Raw genomic sequence first — 10,683 nt, forward strand, 5'->3', positions numbered from 1 at the left:
TTTACACAATTGATGTGTGTATGGATTGGGATAACAGTTGTATGAGCCCCTAATAAAATGTTAAAAAAATAAAATAAAAAAAATAAAGCCATTAAAAAAAAAAAAAAAGAAATGACAAAAAAAATAAATATATATGATTAGGGAAGAGAGCCCTCCTCAGTGCAGAGCCGACCTCCACTTTGACATGGAGGGGGCACACTTTCAGGACCTTCATTGGCAGGGGTGGGGGTTGGGGGGTAAGGCACCACTCGAAATGAGAAGGGCTGCTGCAAATATCCTTTAAGGATCAGAATGTAGATGTGCAGAGTAGGAACCTAGGAAAATTGAACATGGTCAAAAATTTAATAGAACCCACGCTTATCACACCAATAACCAGACAACACCACAGAGGAAGTAGAATTTAAGCTGAGCTTTGCAGATTGACTGAGATAATTAGTTTAATGTCTCTTTTGAAGTTCATGGCCTGTAATGCTTAAAGAAGCGGAAGTTACAGCTTGTTTCTCAAAAATCATGGTCTTTGAAGTTGACTTTGTTTGTATTTAGTTGTTGTTGTTTTGTTTCTCATTTAATTACTACTCCTGAGAATTTTTCTCTTAACTACTAATTAAGTCCTCACCTGGGAGTTCTTCTCTAAAGTCTCTTTTTAGGTTTTTCTTTTTCGTGGCAAAAGATTAATAATATCAAAGAAATACCAACGTGAGCTGAGCATTTCCCTGTGCATTTTCTTTGCCTCAGAAAATCTTGAAAATAAAGATGTCTGGGCTTCAAAGGTTGGGGTAAGGTTCATACCATACTATTTTTTTTTCACATTTAGCAGATCATTTTAAGATGCAACCAGGATTGCAAATCACTGGTTTACTTTAAACTTCTTAACAATCTTGTTGTTAATCACATACGTTTGTAATATAAATTAGGCTTTCTATTGGATCTATTTTGTAAAGTAAATATTCAGTATTATATGTACATATAACAAATTCCTCTATCAATGACACAGATGGATTTAGAAAAAACACAATTTTGTCAACAGCTTTCGTGAAATGGTTTCACATCAGTGGTTTACCTACAGGAGCCACACAGTTGATCCTGACTCCGGAGTGGGCCCATTCCAAAGCTAAGGTTTTGGTGAGGTTATGAACACCTGCTCTTGCAGCTCCACTGTGCCTAAAAAAAAAAAAATAAAACATAAATATTGGATAAATCAAATGCCAATGAATATTTCTTTCAATGGCCTAAGTTGACAACTGCATCAAAGCCCTACAAGAACATTCTTATAAACCTCTGTCTTGTTGATCTTTGCCTAAACAATGGGTAAAGAACTAGGTCTTCCAATATTCAAGCCAAACCAAGCGTCCTCGTGACCTAGCGCCATAACAGAAATAGCGGAAACGGATGGCCTTGACAAACAGCAAGGAAGGTGACTGCATGGCAAGCCAAGGCAAGGGAAGAGGCAGACCCCTGCCAACATCATGCCTGAACCTAGCAAGTTCCTGTGTGGTGGTGGTTCCAGGTGCCCCGGTATTACTTGCAGGGCTCACACACACAGCTTGTTGGACCCCATCCCCAGCGTTTCTGATGCTGTCAGTCTGGAGTGGGGGTTGTGAATTTGCACTTCTAACAACTAAGTTCCCAAGTGATTACAACACTACTGGTCCAGACACCACACTTTGAGTGTCTCTGCCCTAGATTTTTGCTTACGTGTGTTCAGATTTTATTATTTCTAGCCAACTGACCAAGTAATGAAAAATAAACACAGTGGGTAGGCTGGTGGGATTTGCTTAGAGGGAGTACTCTCTGCTTATCAGAATTAGAAACTTTGGGGAATATTTTTCAGACTCATTAGTAGTAACTGCTGAGCAGCCCCGCCTACAGTTGCAAAGGTATACTCAGGCTATGAAAATCTAAATTAACACACAGACAAACTTCACCTCCACACTTTAAAGAAAAGGCTCTTCCCAAACACTGATGCCCAGTTGATTAACCTCTGGATTAGGATCATCAGAGAAAAACACAGGGTACCCAGGTAAGTCTGATAAACAAAACTTTGCATTCCAGAATCATTTAGTATAAGTATAAGCATCACTCACAAAGTTCTTGGGACATCTAGAAAATTATTTAACTGGGTATCTTGGGCATTTCTGGCATCCTTAAGAATGGGAATGTATTTTTAAAGTACAAATACAGGGAAATGCTAATTACGGAGATCAGACTTCACTAACGGTAAATTGAGTTCGATTCAGGAAATTTTCCCTGCCCCAATTCCCCACATTCAGAAAGCAAAACTCCCCAACAGAGGGAGAAATACATAAAAATGCTTACACAGCCATAGCACCGATGAAACACACAATATTTCTCTTTGAAGCTTCCTCACCTCCCTGCCACTATCATGACCCCAATCCTGCCTTTCAGTTCTGGTTAGATCAGAGCATGTACAATGGTACACATAATAGCTCACAACACACAGAATCCAGGTCAGATAAAGCCCTCAGGAAGAGAAACGGGAGTAGCGATACCAGGAGGGTAGGGTGAAGGTTGGGGGAGGAGAGAGGAAGGGAGAACTGATTGCAATGATGGACGCATACCACCCCCAAGGAAATGAACAACAGAAAGGTGGGTGAAGGGAGACACTGGTCGGTATAAGGTCTGAAAATCATGATAATTATTATGGGGTCATGAGGGTGGGAAGAGGGGGTGAGGGAAGGAAAAAAGAGGAGCTGATACCAAGGGCTCAAATAGAAAGTAAATGTTTAGAAAATAATGATGGCAACATATGTACAAATATGCTTGACAAAGGATATATGGGTTGTTATAAGAGCTGTAAGAGCCCCCAATAAAATGATCTTTAAAAAAAAATTCTTACACAGCCATGGGAAATCCATATTTACTAAGAACAACGATATTGACGATCGATCCTCCATGCTCTTTCATCCAGGAGTTGTAAACTGTACGAGACAAGGGCAGCCCAGTTAAGTAGTGTCCTGATCCCCCACCTCCCGCCCCCGTTTCCACTCCAGCAGGCTGCCAACTCCATCTGTGTGAAATCCTTTTTTTAAAATAAAAAGTCTTGTTGCTCTGCTGGAACCTGCCGGCCAGTCGAACAGTCCTGAAAGGGGGAGTGAGGATTAAGTAAAAAAAGAGAGAGACAGAAAGCATTGGGAGAGCAACAGAGAATACTGAATCCCCGAGTTTATTCCATATCCATCTTTTATACATGTAGAAACGACCTGGAGCTATAATGATTTCATTGTTAAGCAAGCTTACTTGATACACTTAATCAACTTCATGTTCTACTAAGTCAAGCATCCTTAAGAACATCTCACATAGGGAAGAGGTGTTAACAAACCCAGGGACAAGGGAACAACAAGCAATCCAAATTGGTGGGGAGGTGGGTGTGGGAGACCTGGTAGGGCAGGATCAAGGGGAACGTAACAAAGAGGAAGTGCTGAAATCCTGGTGGGGACTGAGCATGATAGTGGGACAGGAGGAGAATCAAGTGAAATAGAGGAAAGAACTGGGAGGCAAAGGGCATTTATGGAGTTCTTGATAAAGACATGTACATATGTAAATATATTTATATGAGGATGGGGAAATAGATCTATGAGCCTACATTTATAGGTTTAGTATTAAGGTAGCAGAAGGACATTGGGCCTCCACTCAAGTACTCCCTCAACGCAAGAACACTTTCTTCTATTAAATTGGCATTCTATGATGCTCACCTTCCCGACACAACCGCTGAAGACAAAGTGGGAGAATAAGCAAATGTGGTGAAGAAAGCTGATGGTGCCCGGCTATCAAAAGATATAGCGTCTGGGGTCTTAAAAGCTTGAAGGTAAACAAGCGGCCATCTAGCTCAGAAGCAACAAAGCCCACATGGAAGAAGCACACCAGCCTATGCAACCACGAGGTGTCGAAGGGATCAGGTGGAAGGCAGCATCAGAACATTTCTTTTTTTTTTTTGCTGAGTTACATGAGTATATATGTCTTTTTTTGTTTTTTGTTTTTGTTTTTTTTTAACATTTTATTTGGGGCTCATACAACTGTTATCGCAATCCATACACACATCAATTATGTAAAGCGCATTTGTACATCGTTTCTCAAAACATTTTCTCTCCACTTAAACCCCCGACATTAGGTCCTCATTTTCCCCCTCCCTCCCCGCTCCCCCCTCCCTCATGAGCCCTTGATAGTTTATAAATGGGTATTTTGTCATATCTTGCCCTGTCCGACGTCTCTCTTCACCCACTTTTCGGTTGTCTGTCCCCCAGGGAGGAGGTCACACACAGTTCCATGTAATCGGTTCCCTAAAAAAGAACATTTCACATCTTGCTCCTGGACTTGCGTACTTCCTTGTCCTTGTTCTAAATGGCCTGTCCAAATGCCAAACCACAGAGGACAATAGCACATAGGTTATGAGAAATCTTAACCATTTCAAGACTAGGGTGCAGATGGCCTTCAACATTGCTCTAAATCATACATGAGAACATTCAACCATTTTGAGTGTAGTTTCATTACATTTTCACAAATACGCAAAGTTGTGCAACCCTCAGCACAACCCAGTTTCAGAGCCCTTCCACCCGCCCCCACAAGTACCCACCTGACCTTTCTCCGCACCCCAGCCTCCAGCGAACACTCCTCACTTTTCTGGCCAGGTCTTCCACGGGACCAGACAACATGGGGCCTTCTTTGTCTAGCTTCTTTCACTTAGCATGTTTGTGAGGTTCATGCCTTCCACATGCTAAGACTGCAAAAAGATGCTGGAAATGCGATCCTATCCCTCAATGGACATCCTTGGGCGGTGCAAGTGATTAAACTCATGGGTGCTAACTGAAAGGGGGGCGGTTTGACTCCACCTAGAGCAGTGGTTCTCCACCTTCCTCATGCCGCGACCCAGTCATGCAGTTCCTCATGTGGTGGTGACCCCCAACCATAACATGTTACTACTTCATCACTGTCATTTTGCTACTGTGATGAATCGGGCGACCCCTGTGAAAGGGTCTTTCAACCCCCAAAGGGTCACGACCCACAGGTTGAGAACGGCTGACCTAGAGACACTCGGAAGAAAGGTTTGATGATCTCCAGATGGACTGCCTCGCCCATGGGTGAGACTGGACTCAACAGCACCCATCTGTTATCTGTTTGTTGTAATTAAGTACCTTATCTCTGGGTGACCTCCCAGGACTTCTAATGTGAGGGAGAAACAAAGTTCTATCTTACTGAAGCACCTCTTATGATTATTGTCACTATTTTTGTCAATGGAGTAACCAACCAGTGTCTCGTTCAGTTGTGCACTGGGTCGTTACGGGTAGGAGCCGATTCAATGGTACCTAGCAACAACAGCCAACCATGTACACAACTAATCCGGAACTTTTTAAAAAAATCTGGAATGTTATATGACATATAAAGATGAAAGTGAAGATTTCTTTGTAAGATCTTTAACTCAAAAGTGACAGTCATTAAAGTGCTCTGCTGCTAACCAGAAGGTCGGCAGTTCAAGCCTACTTGGCACTCTCAGTGGTGAAGATGGGACAGGTAGCTTCCATAGAGACTTCCAGTCTTAGAAACTTTCTGGAGAAAGTTCGACTCTGCTCTCTAGAGCTACGATGGATCTGAATCAACAGCAGTGGGTTTTTAGGGTTTGACTTAAAATATACTAAGACTGTCCAGCCTAACCAAACACCCATGTTTGTGTTAGGGTTAGAACCTTAGGGACAGAATTATAAAGTAGTTCTATATTTTGTCACCTTAAAAATGTCTTATATGATATATAAGGGAATCCTTAAAATCCAACATCAAGAATTTAATATTACAGCCTAGTAAACATAATCTACCATCCAAAAGCTACCCAAGCGAAATAAAAATTGTTAGAAATCATGGGGACTCATTCTCTGAGGAGACTGTTCTCACAGAGGACCTCTCTCAATGGTTAATAAGTTGGTCTTTACAATGCAATAACAGATTCACTTCTTAAAAGCAGAGTAAATGCGAACATTTGCTCTAATTTTATGAACAACTTTTTAGTTAGATCTTTGTACAGATCCTTAATCATTTTCTCATGATAAATCCCTAAAAATAAGGTGATAAAATCAAAGATACCTATATTTTACAAATAATACTAAGTCAATATCCTAATTTATAATGTGATACCAACCCCCCCCCAAAAAAAAACCCCACAAAAATCCTCACTGCCACCAAGTCAATTCTGACTCCCAGCCACCCTAGCGGAGAGGGAAGACCTGCCCCTGCGAGTTTCTGAGACTGCATAACAGGAGTGGAAGGCCTCGTCTTCCTCCTGAGCAACAGCTGGTGGGTTTGAACTGCGGACCTTGCCGTGATCAAACCAATGCATAACCACTTCACAACCGGCTCCTCTTTTACGATCCTATAGGCGTGAGAAAATCAGGGTGATAAATGTTAATGCCTGAAAGATTCTGGGTCCCTCTTTGAGGGTGCTCTGAGATCTCCAAAGAAGACAGCTTTGTTTTCCAGGCAGTCGGTCACACTTGCCTGCTTTGCACATGTAGAAGGTGCCTGTCAGGTTGGTTTCAATCACAGCATGCCATCCCTTTGCACTGATGTGTTCAGCAGGAGACAGGAACTGGCCTCCTCCGTTGTTTACCAAGAAATTGATCTTACCATAAAGATCTAAAGTGGATTTCACCAAATTATTCACCTAGAGGAAAGCAGGCAAAATAAAAACTGATCAATCATGTACCCTCTTGCTTGCGCTGATTGGTTGCTGTAGATCACCCCAAGGGCATGTACTCACCTAGTGAGGCAAGCAACGGTCATATTAACTTTTGAGCTTCAAGCCCAGCCTCATATGCATGTGAAAGTTGGACAGTGAATAAAGAAAACCACAGAATTGATAGGTTTGAACTGCGATGCTGGAGAAGACTATGGAAAGCACCATGGACAGCTACAAAGACATAATCCGTCTTGGAAGAAGTATGGCCTGAGGCAAGGATAGGGTGACTCCCTCTCACATACTTTAGACATGTTCCTGGAGAAAGACAACATGCTTGATCATGTCGAAGGGCAGTGAAGGAGAAAAGGCCCTCAAGGAGACGGATGGACACAGTGGCTGCCACCTGGGCTCAGACATCGGAACAATGGTGAGGCTGGCGCTGGACCGGGCGGGGCTGTGCTCTGTTGTGCATACGGGTCGCTATCGGATGCAACCGACTCGACTCGATGGCCCTGAACAACCACCACAACAGCCATGCCGAAAGTCTCTTGATGAAATAAGATGAAAATGAGCATGCAGTTAGGGCTTAATTGGCACAAACAATTAAGACTATTCATGGAAAGGCTCGAGGTTCAAGTCCACCCAGATGTACTTTGGGAGACAGTCTGGCTAACCCTACAGAGTAGCTCTGCTATGTACACAGAGGTTGATATGGGTTGGAATTAACTGGATGGCAATTAAACTCTGTGTGTGTGTGTGTGTGTGTGTGTGTGTGTGTGTGTGTGTGTGTGTTTCCCACCCAGGCTGGTGAAGGAGTAACCACCATTGCGAATGGCACAGGAAGTGGTTGGACTGGAAGTTCATGACCAAACGTATTCAGCAAAAACAAATGATCACAGAGGTCCTTTGCCCATGGCAGCCCTGAAACAGAAAATGGACAAAAGGTACCAGGGCACACCAGATGTCATCTTAGTGGCTTTGGCATGATTTGCAGTGACTTGGATGATGCAGAGACAAACAAACGCATACACCGACTTGCAAGACTTAGTTTATATGAAAAGACTATGACCTCAGCCAACGAGTCCAAGAAATGCAGCCATGGAATGAGGAGAGGTGGAGGGATTGCCAAGGCCGAGCTTGGTGCCAGCAAAAAAGGAATGAGGACAGATTCAGCCACAAGTTTACCTGAAATGATTATGAGGCATTTTGCCAGAGAATTAATAAACTATTTAAAAAAAAAAACACTGCCAAAAAGTAGATGCTAACTCATAGCAACCCTGTAAGACAAAGTAGAACTGTCCCTGTGAGTTTGGGAGATGTAACTCTTTTTTTTTTTTTAGACTAACTCTTTACAGGAGTAGAAAGTCCCATCTTTCTCCCTAGGAGTGTCCGGTGGTTTCAAACTGCTGACATTTTGGTGAGCAGCCCAGTGAGTAACCACTATGCCACCGGGGATCCTTAATAAACTATAGAAACTTAAAAATATATGCAGCAAGAATTAAAAAGATAGTATCTCGGGGAACCCATCCTGGCTTAACTTCCCTATGTGGCCCCTTCTTTGGGGGCTATTCAGTTACATGCATCACTTGGTCGTGCATCTCCTTCACAGGCTCGCCTTCCAGTGAGCCTCCCTCTAGACCTCAGTGCCGTCAGGTTGGGGGCCCTCCGGTGCACTGACAAGAAAGAAGCAATGGTACAGGTGTGTCTGCATTACCTCTTCCTCTTTGCGGATGTTGCACTGGATAGGCGTGATCTGAGCTTGCTGGTCGGGAGGCAAGCTGGCCTTCAGTTCTTCTGAAGCGGCCTTTAATCTATCAAATTTACGAGATGCAATGACCACACTACATCCTGTGGAGAAAAGGACCAGAGAATAATAAATATGCTCAGGCTTAGAAAGTGCTTGTGTTCCTATAAAATAAATAAATAAATAAAAAGGGTGGCTGATAATGATTTGTCTGGACCAGATGGAGCAAAAGGAACCAGATTTATGCTCCACCACAAAGCAGCAAAGAAACGGGATGAAATCTATGAAGCAGCCGTTTGCCAGCATCGGTGGCACAGATAGAGCAGAAAGGTGGGCTCTGTGACTGCCTAGGTTACCACGTAGAGTAGTGGTTCTCAGCCGGTGCGTCAGGACCCCTTTCACAGGGGTGGCCCGATTCATGACAGTAGCAAAATGACAGTGATGAAGTATAATGAAAATAATGTTATGGTTGGGGGTCACCACCACATGAGGAACTGTATGAAAGGGTCGTGGCATTAGGAAGGTTGAGAACCGCTGGCCTAGGGGGAGTGTGCAGGCAGCAGCACGTGGAGGGAAAGGCCAACAGCTCCCAGGATGGAGGAGATGAGTCCAGAGAGGGCAAGGCAGCTGGAGGACACAGAGCACAGGCAGGTGCCCAGGGAGGAGGACAGATTTACAGAGGGCGTCCCGTTTCCAGCTGAGTGTGCACTGCTCAGCATAAGGGAAACAGTTATTGTCTTACTTAGCTTTGCTCTACCAGAAATACTGCAAGAGGTGGCTTCAAGCAACTGACATTTATTTTCTTGCCGTTTCTGTGGCAAGAAGTTGAAATTCACTGTGCTGGCTCTAGGGGAAAGCTTTCTTTGTGGGCTCTAGAAGAAAGGGTTTTAGCTCCATGAGCTTCTGCTCCTGGGGAGTCTCCATGTAGCTTGGCATCTCCCGTCCCCCACCTCTGCTGGGTCCCCCTTGTTTAATCTTTTTATATCTCAAAACAGATTGACTCAGAATATGCCCTGTTCTAACCCTGCCTCATCACCATAACAAAAACAACCCATTTCCAAATGGAGTTACCACCACAGGCATGGAGATTTATAAGACAAGTATTTATTTGGGGGGACACAATGCAATCCATAACAAAATCATAGTAAACAAACACAGTTGTAAGCTGAGGATTTAAAACTGAACATTCATGGTGTCTGAAGAAGCACCATGCTATACAACTATACCAAGATTACTGAACTGTTAGTAGGCAGACAATCATTGATCTATCACATCAATGCCCTATATGCTGCCCTTAAAATACATATTATTCTGGCAAACTTGCAACTGATATTCTCAGTAAATAGTATTGTAAAATTTCCCTGAGAACTAACTCCCACTGTTTGTATAACTACCATCCAGCCATGAAAGGATTTATTCTGTACAAGTGAATAACTCAGGTATTGTAATATGATGTTAGCCTACATTGGTCCAATATCCCTCTCTCAACAGTGTTTTAAAAAATTAGTACCAAGGGCTAATCATTGACAATATTAACAGGAGATCTTTATGCCACAGGGAGATGATTGATAAGATTCTCTACCATAAATGAACAAGCAGGTCTCTAAAGGCAGATTTTAAAAAAAATAAAAAAGATCCAGGAATGTGTTTGGGGCTCCCACTAAATCTGAGCTCTAATTTAAAAACAATTAGTTCTTATATCATGGTCCCACTCAAGACTCACCCTGAGGAAGGGAACACAGAAGTTATGGGTGCTATAGCAAAGTGTGGTGAAAAAGTAGATGGTTGCCTGGCTATCAGATAAAATAGCATCTGGGGTCTTAAAAGCTTGTTTCCATAGAAGCAGCCATCTAAGTGAGACGTCAATTAAGTTCCCATGGAAGAAGCACACCAACATCAGTGACGAAAGGATTGTAAATCATATAATCCAAGTCAAAGGAGGGAATCCAGTATCAGAGCCTAAATTGTGAGAACCTTGCTTGCAGAGGCTATGGGTGACAGTGGGAGCCCAAGATACATTTGTGAGAGCTACACAGGAAATAAGCTGCCAGTGATCTCCCTCTACCCATAATAGGAGGTAGAAGGATGGAAGAAACTGGTTACCAAACAGAGTGCATTAGAAAGGACCATACAAGATAAACCTGACTGAACAGTTAAAACTTTGTCAGGGAATCCCCCCTCTGGTGCACATTGGGACTGAACATTTTCTGTATTTTTTGCTTGTTTGTTGCTCATATCAGGGTTTATCTCTAATGTA

At 42.9% G+C, this 10,683-nt stretch overlaps 1 protein-coding gene across 1 annotated transcript in view; it reads right to left on the bottom strand.

Annotated features, from left to right (window-relative positions):
• The window catches only part of PECR (peroxisomal trans-2-enoyl-CoA reductase), a 20,581-nt gene that overhangs the window by 7,618 nt on the left and 2,280 nt on the right, over positions 1-10,683 (bottom strand). Inside the window, exons 2-5 of the mRNA XM_004701592.4 lie at positions 8,397-8,530; positions 6,502-6,667; positions 2,858-2,939; positions 1,065-1,161 (exon numbers count right to left, since the gene is read on the bottom strand). Of these exons, the coding sequence (XP_004701649.1) occupies positions 1,065-1,161; positions 2,858-2,939; positions 6,502-6,667; positions 8,397-8,530 (479 nt within the window). The remainder of the gene's footprint in view (positions 1-1,064; positions 1,162-2,857; positions 2,940-6,501; positions 6,668-8,396; positions 8,531-10,683) is intronic.

The sequence above is a fragment of the Echinops telfairi genome, unplaced genomic scaffold (genome assembly GCF_000313985.2).
Source record: "Echinops telfairi isolate 266 unplaced genomic scaffold, ASM31398v2 ScPeMD7_3;HRSCAF=10, whole genome shotgun sequence".
Taxonomy (NCBI): Eukaryota; Metazoa; Chordata; class Mammalia; order Afrosoricida; family Tenrecidae; genus Echinops; species Echinops telfairi.